Source organism: Cetorhinus maximus, chromosome 13, assembly GCF_964194155.1.
Source record: "Cetorhinus maximus chromosome 13, sCetMax3.hap1.1, whole genome shotgun sequence".
Taxonomy (NCBI): Eukaryota; Metazoa; Chordata; class Chondrichthyes; order Lamniformes; family Cetorhinidae; genus Cetorhinus; species Cetorhinus maximus.
In genome coordinates, this window is record NC_135891.1 from 95265298 (window position 1) to 95282622 (window position 17325).

Sequence of the window (17325 nt, forward strand, 5' to 3'; positions counted from 1 at the left end):
TATGTACCTTAGAGGCTAGTATGGAGTTGGGATCTGCATGTGGTGAGTCACTGGGCCCGAGTGGGCTGCCGTCAGACCAGAGAGAAAGAGATGGTTTGTTTGCTTGCCAGCTCATTGAATAGTGAGGTTGCAGATGAGTTCTGCTATAGGGAACTTCTGATAAGGACTTTGATGGGATAAGGATGCACACAGAGATGCTAGATGCAGTGCCTGGCCTGCCAGACAGCCTCTTGTCATGGTCAAGATGCATGCAGGTGACCAGCTACAACTTTGCAGAGAGTATGTGCAGAGCCTCCCCTCTCTGCAGCTTCTGCTCCACCTCACATTCGTCATTTAGACCTAGAGGCACTGCAACTGCAGCCCCATATATCTTGCAGCCTTCATATGAGCAAGTAACCAAATACTCTGCCCTCCCCATTCTCCCCACAACTCCCGCCCTCCCCAACCCCTGTAGGGACGCAGCAACATAAATCCTGCAACTCACCATCACATTTCCAAATACAGTTCAGGATGCTTCCAAAGACTCAGCAATTGTAAAATTAGTCTCAATCAGCTTACCTGAAAGTTGTGAGCTTGGCCCTTTAAATAACACTATTGCTGGGTGCCTCTTGCAAATGTTCTTTGGTGGGTGACAAGTGAATACGGTAAATGGACCTGCGCGGTCCAAGTTTGTAAATTGTACGTCAAATCAGCTGCAATGGCTATTTGACATCACAATCCAGCCAGTTGGAAAACTTCCAGTGTGTGCATGGCACACCTGCACAAGTGCCCTTTCCAGCATGGGGCTGAAGTTCAGATCACATAGTAACGGGTAATGCACCAAAAGCTTTTGAAGCACAATTTTGAAGCTTTGGAATGCCACTTTGCTGAGAAGTTCAGCTTAGTCAGGATGTGTTGGGAGGTGGCACTGCTGAGAAGAGAGAGTGGAAAAAGTCATGCATTACCTGAAACTCCACATGTTGCGTCAAGGTGCCGATGTTGGTTTGGAAGAGAAGATCGCTTATAAACTACATGGGGGCTTCCTTCACTGTAATTGAATTCAGCCATTTTAACAGTGGTGAGGGGCTCTATGAAGTATTCTTCTTCATCCTCAGCTATTACACCATGCTGAAAGTAAAGCACTGCTATGGTTACTACTGGCAAAGGATTTATTATGAGTACTGCATGCTTTCTGTAAAGATTTTGAGAACCATTATAAATAAAAGTCCATTATAATAAACACAGAAGCAAATAAAAACATTGCATTATTCCTTAGCTGACTCACATGATTGTGATCTAGCATCATTTGGTAAGACGTTTTGTTCTGTCGTATCACTCAAGCCACACAGGAAAACATTCGTAATAGCCCTAACATTTAGGAGTTGAGAACTGAGAGATGAGACAGAGTGACTAGATTTTGAAAAACAAACTCCTGTAAGTATTGTTCAAAGTCCCAATACACATGCACATGCAAAGTACACTTATGTATAGCAATAGCAATTTATAATTTAGCATGTTAGCATTTAGTCCAGCCTATATATTACTTTTATAACCACAGGGTTTGAGAAAACAGAATGGCTTCAACATGTTAAAGATACACAGTTATCAAGAATCCACTTGTAAATACTGAGCCAATTTAAAGGCTTCCAAAATAGAAGCAGCGATAGAATATACAGTCATTTGCCCAAAATGATAGTTTAAACTGTCTTAAAAAATGTGTTTATTGCAAAGATGTGCCATTTTGGATCTCCCCACTCCTCCCATTTAACCTGATGACTGGGCAGGAATGTCTATTTTTCTCCAGCAGTAATTACAGGTAAATGTGCACTTTTGTAAATAGGAAAACAACCAGGTAATCCACCCGCTAAATTATTTAATAAACAGAGACAGTAGCATAAGCGGCATAACCAGGTATTTATATCCTTTTAAACATATGGATATACAAACAAGATGAAATCAGAACAAAAAGAAAATAGATACTTTACATTTCATTGTTTGCTTTGGTATGGGGATTATTGAATGTAGGGTTGGGAGGGGCAATGTTTTTGCTGCTTACACTGTATAAAAATCAATGCAGCTCTGATATCTGCATTTCAGTTGTGCAATATAATCAGCACTTGCTGCAATCTGGAACAGAACCAAGTTCTTTCTTGTTCTGAAACTAGCTGCCTTTAACCTGCAGATTGGTATTTATTCTAAATTACATGTTCAGGACACTTTTTAATTTGGTGATGCTATTCAGTCATTACAATGTAAATGGGATTCCTCAAAAGCAAGTTACAACTCCACCATCAAGGGTTACTGAAGATAATTAACATTACAGATGAAGGGTCCTTTAGACAGAAGGCTAAACAGAAGGCTTGGAACCATGGTAACTGAGCTTGAAGACACACTTAGTGTCGTATTTGATATACTTTTGGCCCAAGTTAGTTGTTCACATGATATTCATATATAAAATATAATGTAACTTAAATATACATAAATCTCTGTTTTCAAATTGTAATCATTTCATTAAGTGAAAGTACAATATTGGCCTGGAATTTGCTCTTAGAATGATGACAAAACTATCAGCAATTGCTGTCATTACAACTGTGAAACTGGGCCACATTTGGTGCCCGTACATATGCACAGTTAAACATACAAATCCAGAAGTTTCTGTCATTGATTCCCTTCTCCTCCACACAATGTCCTGTTGAAGCCCTTGTAGACTGAAATATCTGGAAATCAGTGAACGGATTAGAACTTCCCCTTTTATGCTCTATGAGTGATTAAAAAACCCCTGAAAATGTTACACCTTGTTAATTAGATGTAACTGGGCTTTTAATAGCATATTAAGTCATAACTACTGCTTAACAACCTGTCTGGCCTTAAAAAAACTAATTTTATATTTGTGTAATGTCAAATGTTTCCATTATGATAAAAATTCAACAATTTTAATGTATATATTTTTAAGTTTGATATTTCTACTTCTAATGTGTATGTCCTAATCTTTCTTTCACTCTCTGTATAATTTATAAAAGATAAGGACAATCAATGCATTTAACTTTCTGATTTGCTGTTTGAGAATTATTCAATGTGATTGGTGTTTACCCTGCTTGATGACATCACTGTTGCTGGATGACTTGGTACTAGATTCAAATTAACGTTGGGAAGGATTAAATCCATGCCACAAAGATTGCTTGATCTTTGTGGGCAGCTTTCTTTGAGATCAGCAGTGAGCACCATCACTTCCGTGCTGACTGCAAAGTCTGGGCCATTGTGTTATATTATTGGTTGTTTTTTGAACAGCATACCCAACCTGCATACTAGCTTTAAAATTATGCAATGCTGAGGATAAAATCTCCAAAGCTAAAAAGCTACGCTGTTGTATTGTTAATTTCACCTGTTCCTGTCTACTGTAGCAGCACAACGATTAGATGGAAAATCTTCTGGACAAAATGTTCCAACTCAGTGTTTAGTAACCTAAAGATGACATTCAGGACTTTTGAGTTTACCAACAAAGTCCAACAGATGATATTTGAAGATCTGGTGTGGGGACCTTTGCAAGGTTTTACTTAAATTTCTTGCCACCTACATGCATAAAAGTGATGTTAACACTCCCCCATTTCACATCCTATTAGTGACAGAATGCTATTTTATTTCTCCTGACTTTGCAAGGCCTTACAAAATATGTGGTGTCAGGTAAAATAAGGCAGTTTATCAGCAGTCCCGGGGCTTTAACTATCAGACTCACTCATAACAAACAAGTGCTCAAATTGCTGGTCTGAATTTTCTTATAATCTTATTTAAAATTATAAAAGGCAATACAGAAGAGCCATGAATAATTTGTCACAAGACATCACATGCAAGTCACGTTATCACGTTGTAAGCAAAGGATGATGACATTTTTAAGTAACCAGGGGAATCCACACCCATGTTTCACCTCTATGCATGCACAGACCAAGCTATTCCTTATAGCACAAGTTAAAAATTCAGAAGTTAAGAATAAGGGAAATCAGTTGAAGTTTTTCACCAATTGATAGCAGAACCTATGAGTAAAGCTAACAAGGATGATTATTGTGCTAATTAGCTTTAGAAAAACATAAACAGATTCAAGGAGAAATGAAATACATTTCATATGATATAAATGAGTAAATACAGGAAATAAAGTTCAATAACACTGTTTAGACTAATAATGCACACATACTTAATATTTTCATATGACGTTCCTCTCTCTTTTTAAACAAAATGTTAAACCTATTTATTTTAAGTGGGTTAATGCCCTTATTGGTTATTGCCTAAGGGGTTAAAGTAGAGGACAAAATAGATTTTGGACCACTTCTGCATAGTCTCGAGAGAGAGACAAAAGTTAACAGCTGTTGAGGAAACCACCATCGTAGTAACAGATGCTGCTTCTGCTAAGGCACGAATCCTGACAACCAGTGTAGCAATTGTTGAAGCTAAACTTTTGAAGCCGTTTTTTCCCAGTTGAGTCTGCAAAAACGTCCCTTGAAGGGGCAGAGTACCCACTTAAAACACCATAATGTGGAATAACATCACCCACAGAACAAGTATACAGGAAAGAGAGATTTGTTTCTTGCATGCAATTTTGAAACAGAGAAAGCCAGAAGTGATTCACTTTTATGGCAATGAGGACAAGAATCTGTTACTTAGTCATGACCACGCTACTAGATTTATGGCCCAAGGTTCACCCTCTTGATTAACAATTTGGAAATGAAAACAGTGTTCCATCTTTATTTTGGCCAAAGTATGCCCTTACTATTGCATAATAACTAATCAAGACAGGTTAGAAAAGAGCAGGTTTATTTCTCCTGTAGCTAAACTGTATTTGTTCCACCTTAACTGATGCAAATTCAGTTTATGCTAATGAAAAATGCATGATTGGGTCTTTAACAGAGAAATTGATAACTTACCAATCCATTACAGTTACTTAAAGCAACTTTTGTGGCTCCCTGGAGATCACTTAAATGTCCCAAATAATGACATTCATCCATATAATCGTGCCTCCATTCCAAGCCATCTCTTTTCCAATATTCTACAGTAAAATAATCTGATACCAGATTAATGTGTAAAGTCAAGTTTAAAAGGAAGTGCAATCCATGTGAAGATACTTTGTAATAAACTTGCTGCTCAACTGGCTCATGTTGAAACGCAGGTAAGCTTCTCTTTGATCGCAGTTCATGGCTACTTTTTACATTATAGCTTAGGAAGTCTCCATTGTGGTCAACTCGGACAGGAATTGCTATTTCATAGTGTTCAAGAGTTGACAGGAATTCTTCTGTGTTAAAAAAAAAGTTTTTTTTTGTTATTCAGTTACATATTTTGCCACTTAATCTTATCCCTTAAGTACAGATCACCGTTTTTTTCTGTAATGAAAGAAAAACATAGTTGTTTTTTAATCCTCCTGAATCATATATTTTTATCCCTCTACAATACTCTTTAAACTGAAAGAGCTAGATTATAATGAACCATGTCGAAGCCTCTTCAATGTGCCTTCACAATTGACTGGCAGACAGTCAGCTTTTGCAGGCCTGAATGTGTCTTCTCCACACAGAGCTTTTCATTAAGCAAACCCTATCTTAAAATCACCAAAACCTATTCACAAAAAGAGAAGCAAGTCTTGAGCTTCAGTCAGTGCTGGGTTTAAACTTTGGTCTCTTGAATGGAAGATCAGCTCACTACCATTTGAGTTACACTGATGATTTTGCAATGACAGATCATAGCATTGTGGTCAGATTCCTAAACAAATGGTCGTGACTAGGAAAAATTATACCATATCGAGAATGAGCATAAAGCAGGAAAAAGTCATTGTCAAAAAATACAAATCTCAATTTGCCACAATTGCGTGTATTTATTCAGATTAGGATGTCACGTGAAGACTCAAGTACAGTATAGTACTGGACCTACAGTGTTTAGAGAAATTGATTTGTATGACAGCTGAAATAACAGGCTTATGTTCTATAAATCGATCATGAAGTCCCCAGGTCCAGCTATTCAGAGTATTTAAAGCTTAACAAAGGCTGGATATATTTTCATCATTAAAAGGATACAATGGGTGCTCACTTTTCTGTGAAGACCACGGTTTAAGGAGCATCAGCTGGCATTCTTTATAAATGAAAGTTAAAGGAAAAGAAAGCAACACTTCAAATTGGAAAAGCATTTTTCGGAAGTTTTAAATTGGAAGTTTATTGATGAAAATTTCTTTCATGGAAAGGATGTGATGTAATCACACTCAAGCGACGTGGTGTGTTTCAACAGGAGTGATTACTTTGTAAAAGGATCTTATTATTTGAACAATTAAAACAGACTGGCAATTCAAAACAGTACAATTGAAGATAGTAACATGACTTATAACTGTGTTGAAGGTGTTCACAGTAATAAAAATGAACAAGTTTCCATGGAGGGAATTGACTGATTTGAAACAACATTTCAGGATTAGTGGAATGCCTTTGGCTCTGCTCGAGATAAGTCAGAGTTTACATTGTTTGTAACAAATCCCACTAAACAATGAAATACAAAAGCATCTGGTGCACCTTTATTTTGCAAATTATCAAAAGCCTATTTTGCTCAAAATGTTCAAAAATACGGGCAATATTTTCCTGAGACTCTTTCACTGGGACGGTCTCGATGAAGTAGAGGGTTTATCAGAAATCTGCAAAACTTCCCTCTCCACAATTTTACAGCCGTTCATTTAAAAGACGCGCCGCAAGGCCTGCACCTGTATTCCTGCCTGCAGAATGATGGCACAGGTTTAGAACATGTGATTCCACACGTAGGATGGAATCACCCAGTCCCGTTGGCGGCGGGCGTCATGACGGGCGTGAGCGGGCCATATGGCAGAAAGCCAAAAATCACGCCATCGTGAAACCAGTTGGCAGTTGTCTGCTCTGCCCATCAATGGTGGGCCGCGTTTCCCACTGTCCAACGTCGGGAGCTTAATTTAAATGCATTTGCACCTCATTATTGCGCCCTCACACCGGAATCATCCCCTGGCATCAAATTTACTGCCCACATCAGCAAGACTTCAGAACGGTGTGCTTCATGGCTGCCTTTAAAAGGCGTTCACCTGGCAAGCTTAAGTTCGAGGGGAACACGGAGGTGAGTGCACACAACCTGGCGCGGCGCTCGGGAGTATCGCTCATAGGACATCAAGGAAGAGGCATCGTACATTTGCGGGGGCGCAGGCATGTCATTTTTTTCCTGGCTGGCTTTCAGTGTGGGTGAGGCTGTGGGGGGGGGCGGGGGCGGTGTGTGGCGGGGTGAGGGGCAAGGCAGCACAAACTGAAGGAAGTACACAAGCGCATGCTGGGGGGGTAGGGGGAGGGGGTAAGGGAGGTGGCCACACACTTGGAAAAGTTTGACAAAAGTGAGCTTTCTTCCCGCAAGCTGAGACTGTTCAGCAGCAGCTCCATTGACGTGCTCGGAGTCGGGCCTCTGATGCTTTTCTGCCCACAAAAGCAATGCAAAAGCATGAAAGTGTCACTAAATGCTCCAGAGCTTTTCACCCCTTGGGCGCAGACTGCAAATTAATGTGCGTTTTAGGGGGCAGCAGAACAATTGGTCAACTGGGCAAGTTGTACAATCCCCTTGCGAAAGGTGGTCATGGTGCAGTCACTGGTAGAGGTGCTCACAGCCCCTTGCAATGTCTTTATTTAGATTTGGACCAGTCTCCCCTGGTCTAATAGTGCAGCCTTGCAGTGTGGGTTAGGAGAATGCCTGTGCCTGAGCTGAGAGCACAGCATGCAATCCAATGGGCAAAGCTGCCGCCAATCGGTCAAGTGGAGTGGGGTGGAGGTGAGCGGGGGTTCGGACAGCCAATGAACGCACTACACACTGTCCATCCAAGTGGTGGCCAGCACTCTGCATGAAGGGGCCTTCAAACTTAAGCAAGAGAGGTTCTTAGGGCAAATATACTAACCCAGGCATCTCTCTCCTTGATCTTGCAGGAGGAGAACATCAGGATCATGGAGCCTGGTGATTTAGTGGAATGCCTCATGGCTTACAGGGATCAGAGAAGAAGAAAAGTGCGGCAGAGGCACCTGGGTCAGCAAAGGGAGGAGCAGCTCTCTTAAGATGAAGGGGTGGCAGGGCCTGCTGCACACGCAGCTGAAGATCCACAAAGAGCTGTCACTTGTCGGTGCCTCACTAGACCCAGGGCCTATAGACAGCGCCTGTCATACCTGCAGATGACTGAGAGCCAGTGTGGCCGAAGACTGCTCATGTCTAGGGAACAGGTAGGTCACATGTGCCACCTGCTGCAGGATTTGGTGCCACGGGGACATGGAGGGCATCCACGGCCAGCAGCTGTGAAAGTGACCATGGCACTCAATTTTTACGCCAGTGGCTCCTTCCAGGGCTCCACAGGTGACCTGTGCAGGACCTCACAAGCCTACATGCAGAAGTGTATCCAGGAGGTTACGGACGCCATTTTCACAAAGACACAGAAATTTCACCCGGAATCAGGAAAACCAAGAAGCAAGAATGCTGGGGTTTGCACAGATCTCTGGTTTACCATAGGTGCAGTGTGCCAGTGACTGCACTCACATGGCACTTAGATCTCCGTGGCAACAACTAGTCAACTATGTCAACCGCAAGGGCTTCCACTCGCTGAATGTTCAGCTGGTCTGCGACCACCACAAACACATCCTGCAGGTCTGCACACGATTCCCAGAGAGTGTCCACGACTCCTACATCCTTAGCAGGTCTCAGATCCCTGACATCATCCAGGGTCCACAGAGGCTGCAGGGTTGACTCCTCAGGGGCAAAGGCTACCCACAGAGGACATGGCTGATGATCCCCGTGCAGTGGCCTCAGACCGCAGCAGAGCGGCTGTATAATGAGGCTCATGCCTCATTGGAACAAACAATACGCATCTTGAAAATGAGGTTCCGGTGAGTCAACAGGTCAGGTGGAGCACTGCAATACAGTCCCCAGAGGCTGTCGCACATCATCGTCACTTGCTGCGAGTTACACATCCTGGCACTGCATCGGGGGGAGGACCTGGCTGAGGAGGAGATGGAGGAGCTGCATGTCTCCTCTGATGAAGAAGATGTTGAAGGGGATGACAATGATGAAGTCCTCGAAGGTGAGGATGCTGATGATGAACCATTGCATTGGTCAGACAAGGCAGGTGCGCTTGGGAGGCCCTCACAGCAGCAAGATTCATGGAGGATAATGATGAGATGCAGTGAGAACAGTCCTAACATCCTCATCTTGCATCTGTGAACGTTTGACTCCAGTCTGGGTGATGGCAGCACACATACCCTCAGTGCTCAGGCTCATGTCATGGAGACACAGTGGAAGCCCTAATAGCTGCTAGATTCCAGGAGGATGATGATGACATGCAACGAGGACACTCCATAGATCTTCACATAGCCTCTGTGAATGTCTGACCCCTGTCCGGCCGAGGGCAGCTCGCTTGCGCTCTGTGGTCAGGGTCATATCATGGAGACGCAGCCGTGAAATTTTAAATTCACTTGATCTTTTGTCAGCCTTCAGCACCTGAGTCCTTCAGGAGCACAGCGTCACCGGTCACAGATGCTGAAGAGATGGGGGGGCCAGACCCACCTCAAAGGTGCTGAGAGCAGAGAGAATGACGGAACTCTGTGATGCCTGCCCACGACATTCTGGCAGCAATGACAAGCAGCACCGAGGTGCAGGAATCAGTAATGTGTCCAGTGAATGTGAATCCAGACCATCACTTTGCTCTGCAGGTTACACACTGCACAGGGAGGAGGCCCTGGACTGAGACACCTGCCTTTATCTTGTGCAGGAACCAAGATTTCACACCTGAGTGACACAAACACTGCTCATCAGAATAAGGAGCCGTAGGCAGGGAGACATTCTTGGGAGCTTATTTACAATAGGGAACATTAAGTACAAGTGATTAACACCCATGCCCAGGCTGTGCAACTGAGGTGTCAGCTGTGGCTCAGTTCATAGCACCCTCGCCTCTGAATCAGAAGGTTGTGGGTTCATGTCCCACTCCCGGAAACCAAGAACTGTGAATGTACTCGAAAGAGTTACATGCGATCTGTTGATAACTCGAAAGAGTTACATCTTCTTAATAATTTAGTTAATTGTTTTAACTCTACAAGAGTTACATCTTCTTAATCTTCCTAACCCTGCAGCTATGTCTTGGTGCTCCCCTAACATCCACAGTGGAGGTGGATGCAGCCTGCTGACTATGACGCCCTGTCTGTGATCGCTTCACCATGCATACTCTGGAGGGCCGAGACCTGGAGGACTCGGCCTGCTTTGGGTGTCCTGCTGTGGGCCACCTGCACCCTCCTAGGCCTGTGGAGCTGGAGCTGTGGGGGTCACAGGAAGAGGGGATTTGGATTGGCCGGACACTCCTGGCGTCACCTGGGTGGACATCTGGGGATGTTGAGCTGCTGGTCCTCCTCCCTATGGATGTCTGATGGCCCTTGGCTGACTCCTTGAGGAGAAGGGGAAGCTGGAGTGAGATCGAGCTGCCCAGCACCCCTCTTGTATTGACACTGTTGAAGGCCAACTATGGCATCAGGGATGGAGTTCAGCCTGTGCAGCAGTGTAGGACCAATGTCCTGGACCAAGGTCTCCATGGTGGCCACCACCTGCCAGTGTTGACCTCGGTGTGTTGACATGCTGGCGCTATCACCTCAGACTGACGGTGGACGGACTCCTTCATCGTCCCTTGCAGCCTGAGGAGTGCACCAGACGTCCCTTCCTGGTGTTCCCGTGATTGTCTTTGCAGACCGAGTCCAGAGGCTCAACATCTGACTCAGACTCAGCAGATTCCTTGCCTCTAGCAGTCCTCCGACTGCGTTGACCAAGGATGTCCCTGCCTCCACCTGCTGTGGAACAGATTGTGTGCTGTGCTCACCAGATTGTGATACCGAGGCTGCTCTACATCTAGATCCCACCGTGGCATGTGTCTCTGCGCTGGTGGAGGCTGTGGGTGAGCGTTGTGACGGGTCTTCAACGGTGCTGCCCTTAGGGTCCTCATTTGAGGCGCTGGAGTCGGGATCAAGGTTGACTGAGGATGACATTTCAGAAACACCTAGGACAGAAAGTGGAGATTATTAGTGCTTGGCAAATGCATTGAACACAGAACAGTGTACTCAGAGTAGTGTTGAGAGGTGTGATGCAGGGTCCTCATGTGGGTGTTCGCCACTGAACTGCCACAGGAGCGGCCCAAGTCCTCTCCGGCCAACTCCAACATGTGGCTCTCGAACAGAGTGAGGGCCTTGATGTCTGGCACTCCACCCCTGGCCTGGGACCTCTCCTGTTGATTATGCGCAATCTTGTCCTGCATGAAGACAGATGGAGAGAGTGTGAGCAAAGCACATGCCAGGTCAAATGAGAGAATGCCAAGCATGTATGTGTGCTGAGTGGAGGCATGGACGGGATGAGGAGGCCACCTCCAGAGATGATGTCAGATGGAAATGTGAGGGTGTGTGTGAGAGAGTGAGTGGTGATGTCCCTTGAGCTGGCAGTGAGAGGGATGCCAGTGAATGTGTGATGGGCTTGTGAGTGGGTGAGTTGAGATTGATGAGATGGTTGACTTCCTCTGGTGGCACGGATGAGATCATTCATCCATTTTCTGCACTGGACTCAGGAAGGTAGTGCAGGAGTCCCCTGTGGTCATCCCCCTCTCTAACAGATATATCGCTTTGGATACTGTTCGGGGGGATGGCCTCTCAAAGGAAAGCAGCAACAGCTAAGTTCACGGCACCGTGGGTGGCTCTGCTGCTCAGAGGGGTGGGAGGAAAACAAGTGGCAGGGCTATAGTGATAGGGGATTCAATAGTTAGGGGCACAGACAGACGCTTCTGTGGCCGCAAATGTGAATCAAGGATGATATGTTGCCTCCCTGGTGCCAGGGTCCAGGATGTCACGGTGCGGCTGCAGGACATTCTGGGGAGGGAAGGTAAACAGCCAGTGGTTGTGGTACACATTGGTACCAACGACATAGGTAAACTAAGGGATGAGGACCTGCAAGCTCAGTACAGGAAGTTAGGATATAAATTAAAATGCAGGACCTCAAATGTAATAATCTCAGCATTACTTCCAGTTCCACATGCTAGCGAGAGCAGGAATAAGAGGATAGACCAAATGAACACGTGGCTGGAGAGATGGTGTAGCCGGGAGGGATTCAGATTCTTGAGGCACTGGGACCGGTTCTGGGGAAGGTGGGACCTGTACAAACTGAACGGGCTGCACCCAGGCAGAGCTGGGGCCAATGTCCTTGCGGGGGCTTTTGCTAGTTCTGTTGGGGAATATTTAAACTAGTGTGGCAGGTGGATGGGATCCCAGGAGTAGGATCAGATAGGTCAGATTCAGAACAGAAAAATGGAGGTAGAACATTAGCTAGGGACATTGTGATAGACATGGAGTTACAGGAGAAGCAAAGTTTACAAAGTGTCCAGCAAGGGAAATTGACGGGGTTAAACTGTTTATACTTCAATGCAAGGAGTATTACGAACAAGGTAGATGAGATAAGGGCACAGGTAGACACATGGCAGCAGGATGCCATTGCTATTACAGAGACTTGGCTAAAGGAGGGACAAAACTGGCAGCTTAATATCCTTGGTTGTAGGGTCTTCAGACACGATAGAGTAGGAGATAAAAAAGGAGGGGGGTAGCACTAATGGTTAAAGAATCAATTCCAGTTGTGAGAAGGGATGATGTCCTAAATGGGTCAACAAACGAGGCTTTATGGATTGAGCTTAGAAATAAAAAAGGGGCAGTCACACTACTGGGAGTATACTACAGACCCCCAAATAGTGAAAGGGAGATGTAGGCAAATTTCTGCTTGTAAGAACAAGAGGGCAATAATAGTAGGAGACTTCAACTATCCTAATATCAACTGGGATTCAAACAATATAAGGGGCACTGAGGGAGAAAAATTCATGCAGTGTGTCCAGAAATTTTTTTTCAACCAATTAGTGACAAACCCAACAAGAGGAGATGCAATTCTAGACCTAGTCTTGGGGAACGAAGAAGGGCAAGTGGGTGAGGTGACAGTTGGCGACTATATCGGGGACAGTGATCACAATTCAGTTGGATTTAGCATTACCATGGAAAAGGACAGAGATAAGGCAGGAGTAAAAGTCTTGAACTGGGGGAAGGCAAATTTTGCAGAAATGAGAAGGGACTTGGCTGAGGTTGACTGGACAGCACTGCTGGAGGATAAAACAGTGGAAAACCAGTGGGAAGCACTAAAAAGTGAGATCCTAATTGTACAAAGCAGACATGCCCCCTACAAAAATAAGAGTGGTACTGCCAAATCTAGACCCCCCTGGTTGTCTAGAGGAATACAGGGGAAGATCAAACAGAAAAAGAAAGCATACGATAAACACAAAGAACTAAGCACGGCAGATAGCCTAGGTGAATAGAGGAAGTGCAGGGACAAAGTAAAAAAGGAAATAAGGAAATCAAAGAGAGGGCATGAAAAAAGATTAGCAAGTTAAAGATAACCCAAAGATGTTTTATCAATACATTAATGCTAAAAGGTTGGTTAAGGAAAAAGTGGGACCTATCAGAGATGAAGATGGAAACTTGTGTGCAGATGCAGAGGCTGGGGGAAGGATTTTGAATGAATATTTTGTCTCCGTGTTTACAAAGGAAAGGGAGGACGTGGATATAATAGTCCAGGAGGAACACCGCGAGATATTGGACGGGATAGTCATAAAGAGAGAGAAAGTACTCGAAGGGTTGAAATCCTTGAAAGTTGATAAGTCGCCAGGGCCAGGTGGATTATTTCCGAGGCTGCTGAAGGAAGTCAGGGAGGAGATAGCAGATGCTCTGAGGATGATTTTCCAATCTTCACTAGATACAGGGGAGGTACCGGAGGACTGGAGAAATGCAAACATAGTTATGTTGTTTAAAAAGGGATCAAAGGAAATGCCAGTCAATTATAGGCCAGTTAGTCTTAGAGCGGTGGTGAGCAAATTAGTAGAATCAATCCTGAGAGATAGGATTAACTGTCATGTAGAAAGGCATGGACTAGTCAGGGATGGTCAGCATGGATTTGTTAAAGGGAGGTCTTGCCTCACAAATTTGATTGAATTCTTTGCGAAAGTGACAAGAAGGGTTGATGAAAGTAGTGCAGTGGAAGTTGTGTACATGGATTTTAGCAAGACATTTGACAAGGTCTCACATTGCAGAATGGTCAGGAAAGTAAAAGCCCATGGGATTCAGGGTAATGTGGAAAACTGGATAAAAAGTTGGCTTTGTAACAGGAAACAAAGGGTAATGGTCGGTGGATGCCCTAGCGAATGGAAAGTTGTCTCAAGTGGTGTTCCACAGGGCTCGGTGTTGGGACCCTTGCTGTTTGTATTACATGTTAACGATTTGGATGTGAACGTGGAGGGCACGATTGGGAAATTTGCAGATGACACAAAGATTGGCTGAGTAGTGGATAGTGTAGAGGATAGCCATAATCTCCAAAATGACATAGATGGGTTGCTGGAGTGGGGGGTAAATTGCAGATGGATTTTAACATAGAGAAGTGTGAGGTCATACATTTAGGGAGGTCAAACATTTACAGGGATTACACAATAAATGGGAATATACTAAGAGGGGTAGATGAAGTGAGAGATCTTGGCGTACAAGTACACAGGTCCCTGAAGGCAGCAGTTCAAGTAGACAAGGTTGTAAAGAAGGCATATGGAATGCTCTCCTTCATTGGCAAAGGTATAGAATATAAAAGTAAGGATATAATGTGGAATTGTATAAAACATTGGTGAGGCCACAACTGGAGTATTGTGTGCAGTTCTGGTCACCACATTACAGGAAGGACGTAATAGCTCTGGAGAGAGTGCAGAGGAAGTTTACAAGAATGTTGCCAGGGTTAGAAAAGTGTAGCTACGAGGAGAGATTGGACAGGCTGGGGTTATTTTCCTTAGAACAAAGAAGGCGGAGAGTTGACTTGATTGAGGTGTACAAAATTATGAGGGGAATAGATAGAGTGGACAGGATAAAATTGTTTCCCTTGGTGGAGAATTCTAGAACCAGGGAACATAGGTTCAAGATAAGTGTCAGAAGGTGTAGGGGGAACATGAGGGAGAACTTTTTTACGCAGAGGGTGGTGGGTGTCTGGAATTCGCTGCCCAAGTTGGTGGTAGAGGCAGAAACTTTAAACTCCTTTAAAAAGTATCTGGATCTGCACCTTAAGTGCTGTAAACTGCAGGGTTATGGGCCGGGTGCAGGAAGGTGGGATTAGAAAGGGCACCTGGGTGTCCTCGGGCTGGCATGGACAAGATGGGCCAAATGGCCTCCTTCTGTGCTGTAACTTTTGTATGGTTCTATGGCCAACCTCTTGTGTGCAGCGGTGGCACTGACCAACTCTGCCACCGTCTCCCAAGCTGGAGTGGTGAGACCGATGGGCCTCTTGCAGCTAGAGTGGGGTTGAGGACATTCTGGTGGCTTCCACAACATCCAGAAGGTGTTCCAGGGTTGCATAACTGAATCAGGGGGGCTGCACTCTTTTTGGCTTTTGGGGCCATGTCTTGACCAGAGCAATCGTGGGCTGCAAGTGTTCAGATCTGTGCACGCGGCTGCAGTTTAAATATGGTGCCCGGTGTGAGGAAGTGGCGAGGTCATAGCGTGGCCCACCAGTGAGATGGCATGTTTCCTGTGACTGCGTAATTTGTGAGGTGGGAAGGGGACGATAAGGCGCAAAACCCGCCATCGCAGCCAGTGGGTAAAACATCTCTCTTCACATAAAAACACAAAACAGAAAAACTCAGCAGGTCTGGCAGCATCTATGGAGAGAGAAACAGCGTTAACATTTTGAGTCCATATGAATCTTTTTTCACATCCGTTACCGCACTTCGCGCAAATCTGGGACGATTCCGTCCGTAACCTTTTACAGCCACCACTTAAGAACATAAGAAATAGGAACAGGAGTAGGCTATTCGGCCCCTCAAGCCTGTCCCGCCATTCAATAAGATCATGACTGATCAGCCCCAGGCCTCAACTTTTTTGTGCCAGCTCCTCATAGCCCTCAACTCCTCGATATTTCAAAAATCTATCTCCCTTCTCTCTAAATATTTTCGGTGATCTAGCCTCCACAACTCTGGGGTAGAGAATTCCAGACATTCACTACCCTCTGAAAGAGGAAATTCCTTCGCATCTCACTTTTAAATGAGTGCCCCCTAATTCTGTAACTATGCCCCCTAGTTCGAGATTCCCCCACTAGTAGAAACATCTTCTCAACATCTATCCTGTCAAGCCCCCTCAGAATCTTGTACGCTTCAATAAGATCACCCCTCATTCTTCTGAATTCCATAAGAACATACATATTCAACTACGAACAAAAATGGAGTATTCTAAATGACCCAGCAGGCAAAGAAAGCCGCAGTGAGGAGAGAGTTCCAGTCTCCAGATCCAGCGGGTTACTTGTGTGAGACAAGACAATAACCCTGCCACATTACATCAAGTCGTTTCCCCCATCAGGGAGCTATGAGCCGGGTGAATCCGCTGCCCACCTGAAGGGGGATTTTCTTACAAAACCAACCCAAGGCATGACCTGCTGCATGTAAAAGGTAGAGTCCCTAGTTGGGGAGTCTGGAGCTAGGGGTCACTGCTTCAAATAGAGGTTTGGCCATTTGGGACTAAGACAAGGAAATATTTCTTCACTCAAATGGGTTAAGTTGGGTGCTCAATCACTGAGTATATTCAGGTTAGAAATTGAGAGACTTTCTGATAATAAGGAAATCAAGGGATACGAGGATATTGTGGCAGGGTGTAGCTGAGGTAGAACATCAGCCACATTCATATTGAATGGCGTCACAGGCTTGAGGGATCAAATGGCCTACTCCTGCTCTTATTGTTTATGTTCTTATGCCTCATGTGGTCTTAGACAGGGAAGAAAGAGATAGAGCAAGGAAAAGCCAAAAACACAATCAAAAGCAGAATACCGCAGACGCTGGAAATCTGAAATAACAAAAAATGCTGGAAATACTCAACAAGTGGTGAGAGAAGCAATTAATGTTTCAGGTCTTTCATTAGAAGTTGTGACGCTAGGTCATCGACCTGAGCTCTGTTCCTCTCTCCACAGTTGCTGCTTGACTTGCTGCAGCAAAAGGTCAGGCTGGAAAATACCTTCAAAAAAATTGACCAGGGCACAGTAAATTTATATAACCATCTGTTAGATTCATAAAAGGCTGCCAACCAAAAACATACTTTGAGAAAACATACAAGTTATTTATAATTGCATTAAGTGACTTGATTTCACTCTCGTGTCTGTCTTTCAACAAATACTGATGTTAACAAATGGATCAAAAATGAGCTGGAGCATTCTTTGAGTGGACCTGATTTATGCAGCTTGATAGAATTAAAAGGAGCTTGAAATAAACTG

At 44.4% G+C, this 17325-nt stretch overlaps 1 protein-coding gene across 2 annotated transcripts in view; it reads right to left on the reverse strand.

Moving 5' to 3' along the window:
- Nucleotides 1-17325, reverse strand: part of adamts10 (ADAM metallopeptidase with thrombospondin type 1 motif, 10) — a 185015-nt gene that overhangs the window by 140990 nt on the left and 26700 nt on the right. Inside the window, exons 3-4 of one of the 2 annotated variants that reach the window (XM_078555843.1) lie at nt 4893-5257; nt 945-1107 (exon numbers count right to left, since the gene is read on the reverse strand). In XM_078555843.1, the coding sequence (XP_078411969.1) occupies nt 945-1107; nt 4893-5257 (528 nt within the window). Of the gene's footprint in view, nt 1-944; nt 1108-4892; nt 5258-17325 lie in introns of those variants that run through there. The other variant, XM_078555844.1, reaches the window with a different exon arrangement.